The 16,703-nt window shown below is 43.8% G+C and overlaps 1 protein-coding gene and 1 long non-coding RNA gene across 27 annotated transcripts in view; one reads left to right on the forward strand and one right to left on the reverse strand.

Moving 5' to 3' along the window:
• Positions 1 to 16,703, reverse strand: part of Glut1 (Glucose transporter 1) — a 38,498-nt gene that overhangs the window by 16,783 nt on the left and 5,012 nt on the right. For 16 of the 26 annotated variants that reach the window (XR_002545884.1, XM_022080570.2, XM_022080568.2 and 13 more), the window contains exons 1-4: positions 10,086 to 10,216; positions 6,839 to 7,160; positions 4,767 to 4,850; positions 1,293 to 1,596 (exon numbers count right to left, since the gene is read on the reverse strand). Coding sequence is in view for 25 of the 26 variants with exons in the window: in XM_022080570.2 (XP_021936262.1) it covers positions 1,293 to 1,596; positions 4,767 to 4,850; positions 6,839 to 7,152 (702 nt within the window). In the remaining variant the exon portion in view is untranslated. Of the gene's footprint in view, positions 1 to 1,292; positions 1,737 to 4,766; positions 4,851 to 6,838; positions 7,161 to 10,085; positions 10,217 to 16,703 lie in introns of those variants that run through there. The other 10 variants (XM_022080564.1, XM_022080562.1, XM_087342316.1 and 7 more) reach the window with 7 other exon arrangements.
• On the forward strand, positions 10,454 to 11,262 carry LOC147874966 (uncharacterized). Its single transcript, XR_015533521.1, has 2 exons — positions 10,454 to 10,928; positions 11,092 to 11,262. It is a non-coding gene; the product is annotated as an uncharacterized LOC147874966 (long non-coding RNA).

Below are 16,703 nucleotides of genomic sequence, written 5' to 3' on the forward strand. Positions count from 1 at the left end.
TAACTCTAAAATGTCAAATAAGTAACAAATGCATTCAAAACAATCAAATACTCCATTTACTTACTTTTTGTAATCTTAAACATCACCAATGGTACCGAGATGAAATCACAAGGCTTTGTTAGAATTGTGACATGTGGAAAAGGTGAATGAAACTCTTAGAATGGGTTCAGGCTTCTCCACAAGTGGCTAATACGAATGAAGCTTATAACGCTGCACAAGCTTTTCAATGACAGAGACAAATTGTTTGATATGCTGGAGAAAATGCGTCCGAGACAGATTTTATTAGAAGGTGAGCCATGTGAAGTGTCTGAACACCTGAAGCTGAAACAGCATGAACTCTTCGTAACTGCTGTCAACTTCCCTCGCGATGTTCACAGATTCCTAAAATTAGGGTACACACAGGAAGGAGCAGAAGGGAAGTAAATAGAAGTGCTGGAGCACCCCAGCAGGGTCAGTGAGCAAAGCGAGCAGAGGAAGGAGCCCCGATGCTTTCATGATGACAAAAACCATTTCCGCCAAGAACAAAGGCATGCTCTGAAATATGTTTCAGAAATGACTCAACAATTTACGGAGTAACAAAATATTTATCTTCTAGAACTCCATAAACAATAAAACTATTATTTTATTCTCAGAAAAAATTTATCACGATAAATAAAAAGGTTTACAGAAGCCTTCAAGAGGTAACCATGATCTGCTACAGAAGTTCAAAGCCATCACTATACTTGAAGGCTTCTGTTTTAATAAAGGTTCTCGATATAAAACTCAGTAAATCATCACTGACAGTACTGCTGGCACAAAACTCCAGAATATCAGGCAGACATTCTTACAAAAACTACACAACAGAGTTTCTGGTGCTACAATGGATGAATACGCCTGCAGTTTCCTTACCACCGCAACCAGAATGTCGCTGAGCGCAGCTCATGACGCAGAGGAAGTCTGCATCTGTGACACTGCCGCCAGCATTTTGCTCCTCTGCCATGCATAAATAAAGTATTACATCACAGGTACACTGAACAAATTATTACATAAAATATGTGCATTATTTTATTTTAAATGAGGACTTGCTCTTGAAAATAACTAAACAACACACACATGCTTTACACTGAGAGGAAGTGACGCACGGTTAAAACTAATACTGAAGTATGTTGTGAAAAGATACATATTGCACCAATCTTCTCTCTTGTGGGATGTGTCGTCCAGCATGCATACATTAACAAACACTACAAAATAAAAAAACATTCTGCCAAGCACGCAAAGACCCGCATCATGCCTTCACTGGATCTTGTTCACACCTGCTCAAGGAGGCGCAACTTGCGACGGTGGCTCTGCTCTCCGAGCCGGTCCACGTACTCGCGCAGCTCCTCGATCTCCTCTTTCACTTGCTGCACCGTGTCGAGCTCGTGCTTGATGGCCACCATGTCACGCTTCACCTCGCTCACCTCGCTCTGGCACGACTCCACCGACTTGGTCAGCTCCTGCAGCTGTGACCGGATCTCGCACAGCGCCACTGTCGTCTCCAGCTGCCGGTCGCCACGCTGCAGCTCATCCAGCTTCGCGCTCAGGTTCATGCTCATGACGCTCACCTGCTTCTGTAGACTGCAGCCATGCATGGTCCTAGGTTACACACTACGCATGGCCCTCGCGTTAGCCCCAACATGACATGACTCTACCAAGTATTTGCTTATGGCAACACAGTTTGTTCTTTACACGGCGGTCCACAAATGTCGCAAACATGGCTATAGGAGGCACAATACCAATAAGAGCACTGAACTTAATATAATCCTAGGCTGTCTCTCAAAACACTCACAAGAATCTGAATCACAGATTCCTGGAAGAGCATTTTGTCATTTCAAAACACTATATTACAATAACATTCTAAAAGGCTAGTTCAACGTTAAGTCTTCTCACTTCATCATCAATAAGACCAAAAACACAGTTAAGCTCGCTAAACATTTGTAATACAATAATGAATCCGAACTTGAACTCTAATAAACAACACACTCAGAGCAAAGGTTACATGTTCGTGCAAATTCAAGTGCAATAAGCTTCAAAACTATTCACACAGACTGTTGGCCCTACTCACATGCAGGCTATAACAACTTGAATGCACAAAATAGATTTGCTCATGTGGTTGTCATATTGCCTGCCCATGAGCGACAGAGCAACACGACAACATCTTGTAAACACTGGCAGCAGCCACCAGTCAATCTGATGGGCGGGATGGAAGGAAAGAAAACAAGACCCCAAGAAATCGTACCTCAACGCAAACTGCAAGTCAGTATGTGACACAAGTGGAAGCATGTGTGCAGAATGCAGAAACTCTGTACCTGGGTACATCATACCAAGAACTGGTTCACAACCTCTGTTCCTCACTTCCATGAAACCAACTGTCATTAACATGAACCGTGAGTTATTTAACAACTGTACATAAATAGATTATCTCACAGAAACATTTTTTTAAATGACTGTTCTAGTGTGTTCTATTTTGGTAAATTACCTTAAATGTTCCAAACCATCTTTAAGTTACAATAAAAAATAACATTTATCACTAGACTGTTTACACATTTTGAACTTCATGTTAGTGGATTACCACCCGACATTTGTGCGACAGAATCACTCCAGTAGACATCATAGTCAGTCCTCCCAATTGATTTAATCATTACACTACCCACATTAAGCACCCACAGTGTTTGAGTAAGAGCTGGGGCTAAATTATAGCCTGGAATCCAGCCACAGGAACTGTGAAGATCAGCACACAGGAAAAGGCAACTTTTGTAACTGGAATATGTTTTTATAATACTTCGAAACAAGCATCAACTTCTTTCAATTGCCAGTAGCAAACAAAGTTAAATTATACTAGTACGAGTAAAACTAAATTTGAGTCTTAAAAATACAGCTGGATTAAAGCTGACCCCATCTGGTCCCCTAATAAACAAAAATACTTTGTTGAGCTTTGAGACAGTGAAGTCTCATGTTGATGTCTTGTAACAAGGCCGCAAGAAACACGAGATCCACAATTCCAAGAAACTGCCAAAAAGCAAGCCCAAGAGCAGATCCAACATAAATCTGCGTTATTTCAAACTGAATACATGGAAATCCACGCATCTCACACAGCTTTCCGAATAAAGCTGCAACTGGAAGTACTTCATCATTCTACGTGTGCGTGTGATGCAGTATGCTATCACAATCCTGTTCTTCAAAACCCAGAACACAGCAGGCAACAAGCAATTACAGTCTTGAAATGGTAAAAAAACTGATGGTTTGAACGCTACAGAACAGAAAACTGAGGCCACACAAGTTGAATTCCAAAACATTGTGCAGCCATACATCCTGCCCCACAAAAAAACTGCAATGATAACCATGTGAGATGTGGCGACTGTACCTCTTCAGTACACTTTTTCAATAATTCTCTCTGGATAGAAACACCATTTCCAATCCACATGCAAATTTATGAAAATCAAAATACCAGACTACATCAGTTTTAAGTAGCCTCTGCCTCGTTCAACACGATTTATAACGTGCCTGCCCATGTCAAGATCGCGATTCAAAATCACAGAGAAACCCAACCAGTTTGACATGATGAGCACTGCAAATCTGCTGACACACCATTTCAAGACAGAAAGACTTGCTCGTGTCAAGCTGGTGTACGTACACTTCATGCAATGTTTCTATATCCCGGACACTGCTCGACCCAGAAACAAAACACAGGGACTGGGGTGATTTCACAAACAAGAACTATGCATTACATCTACTAGTATGGCTCAGAATAAAGTCAGCTACAAGGAACATACTTCCAGTTTCTTAAAATTAGATGCAAATGACATTTCTGACCGGAATTGTACATCAAGCCAATGTATGATGAAGTCTGGTATACTTTATTCTGTGCCATGCTGTAGAGGAAACCATCACACTTTAGCGTATCCAGGCAGCCCAGAGCAAAATTGCAGTACAGAAACATGCCAATAACAGTTCATCTAAGGAACCCTTGGGTAACTCAGCACCCACTGATGCCAAGCAAATACAAGCAAAAAAAGTGGATCAGATGACTAAACGGGGCAAAAGTAACCAACACGTCAAGATCAAAATCTTTCGAGGCTGAGTAACTGAAGATGAGAGGAGGTAAAGGGTAAATCAGCATCTACATGTCAATGTGAGGTATGTAGGATTTGAGGTTTTCACAGCAGCGAGTCTGAATATTGCTGTCTTCTATAAAATGATTTGTCTGTGTTCTAATAATGACACACGTAACAGCCCGTCATTTTAGGGAAGGCAGTACTTGATTTTGTTGATATATTTGTAGCGTAATAACAGTGACACAGGAGAAGTAAAGAAACAAGAGATGGATATTTACCCATGTTCCAGGATTGCCTCCACTATGAAAAAGAAAAAAGATAATGGGCTGAATTTATTGAAGGAGGGAGGTAGCCCAGTGCTGGCACAGCCAGTTGAATAGCTATTCATTGTTTCTCAAGCCGTTGCGTCTGCTGTCAGTAGCGTCACATTACTGCGCATAATATAACCCCATGTGCTTCAGTGAGCACAAGTACCAAATAAATTTGACAAAGACACTGTGCACATACAGTAAGGCCCAGAATAAAGTACACCAGCGCACATCCAGCTGACGCGCCCTGCCTGCGTGGAGAAAACTTTAAGAGCAGGCACAAAACATGTTAAAGCTATAATGTGGGGACAGTGGAACTGGAATTAGTATTTTATCACCACGGAGCTCAAACAAAACATTGATTCCACAATTTCAATCTACTTACTTCAATAAGAGTTGGTATCTGGGATTTCCTGTGTGTGCTGAAACCAGAGAATATCTTGCATTTATTTTCCCACACTTCTCTGCCCTGTAATGACGTGAATATCAGTACATGCCAACATGCTGTAGTACAACTTTTACAATCAACTTTTGAACAGTATCTTGGTGATGCCAGTGGCCCTCTTTCTAAACAGTGATGTGCAATGGAGTGCATCAAGAGATGATGGCTGAATGGCACTTCAAAAACACGAGAAAAACTTGATTCCGGAGACAGTACATCCGTGAATAGAGCGATGTCACATGATCCTGGAGGTGGTGCCTTGTGAAACCACGAGCAACCTACATGTCTTAACTCATCATACCTCGAGAATCTAGAAGCATTCTGTCAGAAATCTGGAGAAACCCACCTCATGAATTTATGTGTTTACACCACATGAATTCAGGGGTGGTCTAAAATAAGCGGTCCATAATTCACATGAGGGCACAAATAAAGGGAAAGTGCCTTCCACTCTTAATGCATCTAGACAGCTATAGTACAAGATTATTAAACAATCTGACGTTTGCAACACATGAGCTACTCCGAAGTCCTGTAATTTGGCCAATCTGAGACTGAGTAGCTCGTGTGAATGAATATGTCCACCCAGCCAATATAACAATTAAATTACCGCAAAAGTAAAGTATTTACTGCTGTCAAGATCTGATTTACTGTCTGCATCTACTTGAAATTAAGGCACAGAATGCAGTCTTGCAACTAACAACCACTCATATCTGTTTCAGAAAACTCCAAAAAGCATTCAACTGGCTGAAATGGAGATGTGAACTGTTTTATGAAATTAAATTTTATTTATTCTGTGCATGAACCTGTTCTTTCTAGCAAATGAAGCTAATGCCTCCATCACAGTGCATGAAGACATGACTACGCACGCTACTACAGACTCATGCAGTTAGATAAATACAAATGACAAACGTCAGCACATTATAACATTTAGCAACAGAAGAGAGGAAGTGACTGGAGCATCATGTTCCATACACGAGAAAATCAACTCTGGTCTCTACACCTGGCTCATAAAATCGTATCATTCAAGAAGGCACTGACGGGACCGAGTCTTAATGTGAAATCTTTGTGTCAGTGACAGTCAAGCCAATAAGAGGCAAAGCACGAAGGCATGCAGCACGTCATACGGCCAACACGACCATGCAGTACACCATGCACAAAAGTCTGTACTCCAAAAGTAAGTCACACACATTTGCCCTTATTCCACTGGGCAAAAGAAGTTGCACATATGATCTCACAAAAGGCTACGTCTACCATGCAGTTCAGCTCCCATCTGCTATCTAAACAAGTAAACATTAAAATACACAAATTTCAAATTTTACCTGTTGTTTTGTGTGGGTGCAAAACTTGGTCTGTCACATTAGGGAAGAACACAGATTTGGGGTGTCTGAGAGCAAGGTGATGAGGAGAATGTTGTCCCAAGGGGGATGAAGTGACAAAGGATGGAGAAAACTGCGTCAAGGAGCTTTATAAATTGTACTCATAAAATATTATTAGGGCAATCAAATCAGGGACAACAGGATGGGTGGACATGTAGCATACAAGGTAGAGATGACAAATTAGTACAGACTTTCAGTCAAAAGAATGAAGGAAAGAGACCACTTGGAAAACCCAGGCATAGGCAGGTGAAAAATATTAAAATAGACATGAAAGAAACAACATATGAGAATGTGCACTGGATAAATCTGTCACAAGACAGGCACTAGTGGCAGGCTCTTGCGAACACAGTAACGAACCTTCAGGTCCCATGGAAGGTAGAGAATTTCTCGACCATGCGAGCGACTGCTTCGCAGAGTTGGGTAAGATATGCTTCTTGAAATTACAATTCATCAGTATTTAGCAGGAAAACAAAATTTTACATCTCTTGTTCCAAGTGCAGCTTCTCCAAAGAGGCAAACAGCAATAAGTACTCAGTCAGAATGAAGGTGGCCACACTGTGGGCCTCCACGGCCCTAACAGTTGCCCTTACTTTTGGAAGTACAGTGTGAGACGAGTCTGTGTCGCTGAGGCACGTTACATACCTCACAAGCAACTCCCTGAGAGTGGCCTCGTCTTCCTCCTGAATTTCTTCCTTCGTTTCATCACTAACCTTCCTCCGCCGGGTCGTCGGGCGGGTGTCCCGAGTTCTGGCGGTCAGCTTGAGCTGTGGGGATCTTGGTGCGGTTGCCTCAAGATCGCCACCGTCGCCCACGGCAACATACTCCTGCAGTTCCAGAACTTCTGCTCCGGGAACCGGATGGACCTGCGCTTGAGCTACCTCCCTCTTGTGATGATATTGTTGGTGGACCACCACAGACTTTCTCATGGATTTAATCCCTGGTCTTGTCTCGCCCATTCTCCTACCTGAGGACCCAAGCCATTACTACCACCACCACCACTCGACATGCTTATGCAATGACCCTCAGTTCACAAGGACAGCTGTCGTACGCTACAAAAGTTACAGTTTTAATTAATTTACTTTTGAAGTGAACAGGAAAGTGGAAGGATTCACAACACAAGAAGCATTCTGGTACACAAATTTTAATCTTCCTCACGCTACCATATTTCCCCCCTCCACTTGGTAAGCAGCCTTTGTTTGTAGTGTCACCAGTCAACTAGGAACTATAAACCGAAGCTTGATTTGTGATGTAATAAAACATTTACACCTTTTACATAATACTGTGTACTGCCACATGCACTGACAGCCAATGAAGTGTTCCCGCTCATGCTGAATACCAGGAAATCCTACTCACAGACTCGTATCTCACAAAAGTGTATTTGGGATTTGCAATCATAAGTTTTTCTGACGCCTAAAATTGAGGTGTGAAATATGTTGATTCCATTGTTTTGGCAAGCTCTGTTTTACGTTATTATCGTCAACAATATTTTTAAAGTTTATGCTATGTGCCCTAAAGCTACACAGACTTTCAGGACACAAAAAATTAAAATATTATTTTAGGGCAATGATATCAAACTGGAGTTACGGCATCTACAAAGGTCTCCATCACATTTCTGAAACTGAAATGCAGCAAAAATAAGGGACACGCACTAGAACTACTTCGACAAAGAAAAAAAACTGCTTCCCCTGAAGATAAAATGATACAACAACAAATAAATTTCATGTTGTATTTAAGAGGAAGAAAGCAAAATATTTTTTCATAAGAACTGAAGTAGACTGACAACCAGTGAACTACGTGCGTCTATTCAACATAAAACCAAACGAATAACAATTTCAAAAAGCTAAGCATAACAGCAAAACCTACTGCAAAATCTGGAATAAAGTAGTACAATCGTATGTTTCGATATTAATATTTATTGTATGTCAAACATTCGAATAAATCATCTGCTGCAAAAGAATCATCACAAAGGTTCAGTGTTCAAAGTCAGTGGGACAGACGTGGAGCACTGCTGACAGTGGCTGCCATCTGCTGGAAAGGCAGAAAACTGTGCTGTGTCAGTACATGGGTCTGTAAGTGAGAAATTGTACTCAGATTGGACTTTGGGCAATCCTCTGGTAACTTTGATTCATTTCCCAGCACATTACATCAAACACTGACGCTGTTTGCTCTAACTGCCACACTCATCTTCTGCATTCTGGATGTTGAATAAGCACATCAATCGTGTCTCTCTTCACGCTCGTATGAGGTGAACATGCTCAAGTGTCAGAATCAGTTGGGGCAGGCTGATGAGACACAAACATTCAGCGATCCACCTTTGCATTCATTCTGTGAATAAGATAACACACTAACAAAACCATTTATTTTGAACTAAAATGTATACATTAAACATTTTTCCATATTCTCAATCTTATCCAATAAACCCTAATTGAATTTACTGCTATGGAAAGAAAATTACTCCATTAAAAACAAGGTTTAACTGTGAAACAGTGCGGGGGGGGGGGGGGGGGGGCATAGCAACAGCCGCAGCATTGTTCCTGTTGCCGCCCTTCCCCTTCCCTGTGGATGCCCCCGATAAAGAAAAGGCACTTACCGAAAATGAAATAAATTCAGAATCGATCTCCTCTTCATCTAAACCAGTTTCATCTTCTGCCACGAACTTGGTATCTACCAGTAAGATGCCGGTCTGCATTGTACTTCTCACTTTTGCCGACTCTCCACAACACACGGCTCTTCGGTCGATGATTTTTCTCACGAAGCCCCGGACGGCTTCTATATCGCTAACATTTATCACTAATTCAACAAATGTTCCTTAAATGTTGTTGTGATGTAACTCCATATGGACAGAGTTCTGACAAAGTTCAACAAATTCCTTCATTAAAACTTTGCTAGCTTCAAAGCCATCATTCATAATATGTTGAGCAAATGCCAGTATCACAAAACTGACGCTGTAGTGTTACGATACAAACGCACGCGTGTTCAAACCTGTCAATGTGGATGGAGATCTCGGCTACTCGACTGTCATGCCAACACAATCAGTTGATGAAGTAAGCCATACAAAGAAAGACTTCTTTTCTGATTTTATACGTTCATCAATGGATCATAGCGTGTACAGGGCTTAAAAACCTAAGGTCATCCACGCAGACTCAATTGGCTTCAATGTTCTAAAAAAATTCCTGTGCATATAATCACAAGGTTTGGTTACAATTTATTTACTGCACACAAATATTAACGCTGCCACGGAATCCCTCTGGTCATCGCAGACACCGCGCTACATGAATTATATAACACGACAAACAAAATACGTAGATAAAGCAGCTTATCACAGACGAGCATTTCATGCCTGAAAACGCAAATTATAATGGGGCACTTAATCAATAAACTCACCTTCTCATTTACTAATTACAAATTTAATTAACTTTTCCTCTTATAGCATGTCAAGTATTAACAACGCACTGCAGGTATTACGAGCTATTATTTTTGAGAGTTAAACAGAACAAATTATTCAGTTTCTGTTTTCCCCCACTACTACAGAACCCTTCCAATGCCACGTCTGTCACCTGTTAATTTGTACGTTCCTAACTGCGTCCTTCTAAGGATGATTAATCACGCACGGTTTACGATAGACATAAACACTTATAAAATTCTGGTCACATCACCTGAAGGGATGAGACCACTTGGAAGATAATACTAAAACGAATCTTAAAGAAACACGATAGAAGGGTATGTATGATTGGATTCATCTGGCTCAGAATATGTTCCAGTCAATTGCAATGATAAATTTCAGTCTCATGTGAATAATATTTCTGATACAACGCTCAACTATCAAGAGCCCACAGTCTCACGAAGTGGCCTGTGTTTTGAAATTAAGTATTTGCTGTACTTTGATTACCTGGAGGCAGAGCAGAGCCATGTCCAGGCCTTGTGAGACTAGTGTGCAGCCGGCAATGTCAGTGTCACTTAGTATGGTGGCGGGACACGGGTTACTGCCACATCCCGAGCATTGACGGACCGGTAGTCTGCCTATAAGCAAAACATTAGTCATCCTGTAAAATAAATTCACCGCACACTAATCTTAACAGACACAAGAAGACAGTTAAACAAATTAGCTTCTAAATGTACTTCACGATATAAAATTTGACTTGGCCGTAAATTACATATTTCTTTCGTCTCATTATTAAACCTGAATCATGAAGTAGTTGGCGCGTGCGCACACAGAGAGAAAATAGTGTTGTAATCTGTCAGATCACCAATATTGACCTCGTGCTCAGGGCAAGAATTGCAATATTATAACACATTGTTACAATTCATGCTTCTTCATTTGACCCTCACAACACCTAGTTCAGGCCACAAGCTATAAAACTCTGTCCTCCCGATCCTTCAAACAGAGCACTGGCGGTGAGCGTCTCTTCCATCTGCTAGAACGAGGGACACGCATGGTACAGTGAACTTTCATCTTATCTTAAGGCCATCATCAAACGCAGACTGCACCAGCAGGCAAATATCAACAACGAAAAACAACAGAGCGTGGGAATCAAGTCCGCTGATGTTCACAGTAAGTTGGCTGTACTGACAGCAGATCCGTTGCTGGATCGAACGTCGTGACTGAATGCCTCAGTTGGGAGGTCCCGGGTCCAAATTTAACGTACAAGTTACAGAGGATCGAATGAAACGGGAGGAAACCCACGAAGGGTGGGTGGTTCGGCAGAATCTGTTGGACGTAGCGTGTGTCAAGGTAGGAAAACGAAGGAAAGCCGTGGAAAACGCGGTCTGGACACTTCACGTGATTGTAATCTTGTTCAGTGTCAACAATCCCAAGGTCACCGGGGTTGCACAAGACACGATACGTGCTCAGGTTTGTCCAAACTATAAAATTGTTGGCCATTTACTTCCTGCAGGTCGACACTACTGCAGCCCAGGGCAATGTGGAACTGCGACGATCAGAAACTGTACACGACTTGGATTTGTTCATGATCTGCCTGGTTGCCATGGAAGCCTGTCAGGGTTTATTACATCGCAAGAATCACTCACACGGTTAGCATTTTCGAATAACCTACAAACATGGCGTTTTAAATATATCTGGTTACAAATCGTTTAGAAGTTATTTCGCGAAATTCTCAAAAACCCTCAGTATTTTGTTTGAAGGAAACCAGAACCTCTATCAGGACAGCCAGCCGGTCACTGGGCATGCTCTGTATCCGCAGTACTGCACCAGGGACTAACAATGCTGTATCAACTGTAGGTGTTATGTAGGTCCGGGCCTTTTGCAGGCTACATCCAGAACTGGGCTGCAAGGACAGCCGGATGTAGAACGCAAGTCGCGCGCACATCCGCCATGTTGCAATGAACAGGCACTGGATTTCCTTGAAATGAGGCAGCACAGCGCAGTAGTAACTGGGCAGGTCTGTTTCACGAATTGGTATAGCTTCTGGCAAAAAATGTACAAAAGCCGTGGCCTAACGTGGGTTAAACAATTTTTTTTAAAAAACTGCTTACACTCTTGCACTGTACGCCCCACATATCGAGTATGATCGAAATCTATCAAAGTGTAAACCACGTGTGGACTAAGGCGGTTCGTCTTGTTCTGATCTACGCGAATACAAACTGCCCGATTGCACTGTTCTGGGGTCCCATCAGAGTGAAAACTGCAGGTGACATGTCCTGAGGAGTTACAGCCCGCAAACTGGCAACAATCATTCAAAAGCTTCGCAACTCTGAACACAACTTTGTGGATGTAGTTCCATCTCTCCATATTTTCTTAGGCCGACCTGGCGAATATGTACGAAGCAAGAACGCCAATCGACCGCGACGTTCGAGCCTGGCTGGCTGGCCGGTCGGCCAGTCCTCGCTCATCCGGTGCCCCACATTCAAGCTACTCGCCCCCATCGGACCTCTTAGCCCCAACGGTATTCCCTACCGCGAATACTTCATACATCCGGGATGTCTTGTAATGCCGACATAACATCGTACAAATGCAATTTATGCCACTTTCCAGCCTTCAGGCAAACCTCAATGGCGCGTTTCAAAGTTGCTTCGAATGTGACTTTGTTTCTGACAACACTGGCGCTATTTGTTTCGTAAAATGATCATTTTGTTATATTCTTAATACTTAATATCCGACAACTTGCTTTGTAATCTTGTTGCTTTTTGAATATCACTGTTGCACACTGTCACAGAAATATTTTAACGATGTTTAGTTGTGCCTGCCTGTAGCATCTTACGTCAACACGGCCGAACAGATCATTCACTGCCAGTCATATAACTGCATTCCATTCTCGTGAGACTTTTTCCTTGGAACAAATGAACACTATTGTTTGCTTCTACCAGCCGATTTCCCACGAAGAACTGACTTAGCAATATTAGCCACAACGTATTTACGAACATGTAAACTAAAACTTCATGTTCAGAATATGAAATCGGCCACGGAAAGAAACGCATGAACTCACATTCTTAAGTACAAACCAAGATGGAATCCGAATTTTAAAAATGTCACCGTTACACTGCAGCACAATTTAAAATATAATGGCAAAAGATGAGATGGTGTTGTGTGTTTCGACCCGTCATGAAGGAGACCCCGTTTTCACAGTATCTCCACACGGGAATACTGCAAATACAAAACCAACGTAGCACGTCACGTACCTTACCTAACAACGACCAACTCCAGCGACAGCGCAGGACTAGATAACTGACCGACTGTCACTTTCACTCACATCCAGCAGTGCTGCCACTACACGTTCCGCGTTATCTCTCCCAGTGGCACGGCGGTGGACCGGTAGGTACAGACAGCCGAAGCTCGTCTAAATAACATCTTACAATCCCACCCCAAAGAAACCAACCCGTCTCCATAACAACGAACAATTGCTTAATACTGTTTACATTAAGAATCTAAGAAAACAAAATGTAGAGTCATCGACTGTCAAAGCAGGAGGTGGGCTTTACAGTTAGTTAAATGCCACTCAATGATGATGTAGTGCGAAGTGGGGACATAGCTCCATGCATTATTGATATCAGTGAGAGGTCAGCTTCACGACCCGGCAACTTTACCCCGGATAGGAAGCTGGGCGAGCCAGAGAACTGGCGAGGGCGCAACCTAGTCGGGCAGAATTCGAGGAACGCTACGCGCTGAGCGTGCGTTCAGACACACGGCATCGACCGACCGTATCAACAACTCTGGGACGCCCGGTGGGAAAAATCAGGCCGGAGCGCAAAGCTGACCACCAGTGCCACGTAGCTGCAAATGGCCGCGCAGTGAAACTTACCAACTGTGGGCTGAGGGCAGAAGGCAGAGGGCACGGCCCAGGCAAAATGACACGGCACACGGACGACATCGGCCGCTGCTGCGTGGAGGCAGACCTACAGTGATTGTGTTCGGCTTCTCATCCAGTCGGCACCTGCAAACACACGGCGCTAAATGTGCATGAAAACCCAACACACGACGAGGGCCTGTTTTTCTATTCGGCACACTTCCTGCAATCGAGATATTTCAAGTTTGCAAGCAGCAACGTGTTATTTGCTGGTGTACAGTCGCTCACACCGCAGTAGTTTGCGTGTCAGCCATGTTGCTATTCGACGCAGCACGAGCTTCGTGACGTGCACAACAAAACTTGGTTAAAATCGGTAAAGTGGTTCAGCAGTTGAACGTGGACGCGGCCTGGTGGATCGCATGAGCGAACTTTCTTCCCGTAGGAAAGGAAAGCAGGCTTCAAAGAATTCTCGCACCGCCCATGAAGCTCAGTGTTACAGACACCAAGCACTGATGTTACTTTTTATCGCCTCTTTCACTTTGAAATCGAATTCTGAGCGCCAGAGACCTCCTCCTCCTCACCCCTTCCAATCACCTCAGGTAACCTGGTCGCTGCGAGGCAATTCTGCGGTTAATTCAACGCAGCCGGAGATTCCGTCCGATCAAAGTCACAGCCTTCTTCAGCTGTCCGATATTCGGCCGGGGAGGAGGGAATACGACACAGCAAAACGCGAACCCCCCAGTCGAAGACGACGCGGCAGCAAATTCAAAACGTGAAATCTGTGTCTGGTTCTCTCAAGTGGTCCCTTTCCTTACACTGCACACCGCGTCCCACACTTTGCCTCAAGACAGGGACCGACCCAAACACCGCCTGACGCGGAGGGACATCAAAAGCCGTTTCGAAGCCCGATTTCCGGCTTTTTGCTGCAGACGTTTCGACGATGTTTCAGCATAGAAAACTGGAAAATAGTTCTCAATCCGTGTGCAGACATTCAACACGCAGAGCTCAAATGCAACCCGCGTTGCCTCCTCACTCACTCCCTTCTCTGCCGGCAAGCAAGGTCGCTGAACGAACGCAGTCCGAGCGCGACTCTCCGGCGCTCGGCGAACCACGGGTTCAAAGATCACCTTCCGTTTGCGGTCTCCTTCTTAGCCCCTTGACCACTCGCTTCAACAGCCGGTGACTCTGCATTTTGCCACAGACTGTATTTATGTGTTCGTATGACTCTCGGAATAAACAGCATTACCCAATTGTTCGTTGTCATGGAGACGAAATGCGTTTTCTTTGCGGTGAAACAGAATTTCGAAATACTGTTTTGATGAGCTTTGTTGTTCGGGGTTAGTAACAGCAATTATGCGGTTTGCAGGGCCGGTGAAGGGAAAGGGCTCAACTTCTAGTTCAGGTGGTGGGCCACGCCCTCCCAGCGCCCGCTATTGATCCTGTTGCAACGCGAGGACCCCCCGAAATCGGGCCATTGCTCATCGCGCATGCGTAGTACGTCTCCGCGAGGAACACGCCAGTTGAAGCAGGGAGTGGGGTTCGGGGTCTGTCTTCGGAAAACGACTGCCCCTTTGAACTCCCAGCAAGTTCACGACACCTTCTTTAGACCTCAAGAAGGCGGTGTCCGTCCGTCCGTCCGTCACATCACGCGGGTGCGACACAACTTTCAGAAATTATGGGGAAAATAATTATTAATATCAAAATCGAATTGCACTTGTTCACAAATAAACTGAAAAATTCTCGCTCGTCCACGTAAAACCGCGTTATTTTAAGACTCAAAAATTGGAATTAAATTGTCGTTTCAGCAACCACAGTCCATACAACAAATTTCTTCTTGAGACGCTAATAGTCACTCACCTAGTCAAAAAAATTCCATGCTTCGTATAAAACCCGTTTTCGTAAGAGCCCGCTACTGATCCGTAACCTTAGCCAGCTCAATCCAATCGATACAGTCACACGTTACTTCGTTGTTCCCATTCTGCATCTAAGTGGGAACTTCAAAACGAATTTTCCGACTTGGATTATTTAATTTAATTAATTTCTGCTGGATGTGGTAAAAGGTGCCAAACACTTCGTCCGTCATAAGCGTAAAGTCACGCGTCCTGCTTGGATTAGTTTTGACGAGGACAAGGCGCACGGATCTCTAAATAAAGAGGATGTGCGAGACGCGTTCTTCCGAAACGTCGGTATTTATCTACAAGGCTACGCAATGCACAGCAATAAATCTTCTGGTTCCACAAAGACACAAACTGATTGGCCAGCTAAACACCTATCAGCTTATCAAGAAAGCGTCAGTTCACAAGCATCAGAACCGTCGATCCAAACACGCGAGAGGCCTCGCAATTTGGATTCTAGTTACATCAAACATCAGTTGGCACTACTGCACGCGTTCTGACAGCTGACAATAGGAATAAGACTTTCTCGTAAAACGAGGGGGGGGGGGGGAATGGAAAAAAATTATTGTTGTCTTGGGTTCGAGATTACGTTTGCACACGTTTACTCAACGGATTGTGACGAGGTCCGACAATTTAGAACACAAACTGACGAGCCAGTCACACGACGAGGCAGTTTGCAACAATGACATTAATGAAGACGAAACAATCGATTGTCTGGAATTGTGCGGGGAGGAGGGAATTTTGTTAATCGCGTTCACAGGTTGACTGCCCTAGCAGCGAAAAAGGAATCGTTACCAGGGAAACTGGGGCACGACCACACCCATCACGTCACGTCGCCGGGGATGTCCCCTTTAACTGTCAATAAATACGCGTTTGAAGTGAATATTACTGTGGCACACAAATCGTGCAATCCACAGAGCCGCTCTGAGCCCTCAACACCAAGGGGCGACGCCCCCAACGAAGAATGCGAACACGGCTTGCGAGGTTTCGTTTTCAGAAATTTTCCCCGCTTCCGGGTCAATTCCTTGAATACTCGTCTCCCACATGCGGTTAGCTACTTCCTTGACAAATGTTCATTGGGGGGATACGTTGAATCACAACAAAACTGAGGTCACTGTGTCTCTGAATCAGAAGTCTGTCTCCGTTATCAGCCATTTAGGTCGTTTCTGGTGCTAGTATTACAGTAAGCATGTTTACGTGTTGGAAGGCGTCCTCTAGGTCACTGCAAGCATTTGGTTCATTTCTAAACGACCCTGGTTACCATTCGAAAATATTAAAAAACGGAGCGAAAGCGAAGCAGCGGAGGTCGCACTGAGTGAGCGCCACGTTTTGTAGACGTCAGGGTTCGCCGACGGCCGGGTGAGAAAGTCG

This window comes from Zootermopsis nevadensis, unplaced genomic scaffold (genome assembly GCF_977971745.1).
Source record: "Zootermopsis nevadensis isolate Lab colony 2312 unplaced genomic scaffold, Znev_1.0 Znev_ptg000003l, whole genome shotgun sequence".
Taxonomy (NCBI): domain Eukaryota; kingdom Metazoa; phylum Arthropoda; class Insecta; order Blattodea; family Termopsidae; genus Zootermopsis; species Zootermopsis nevadensis.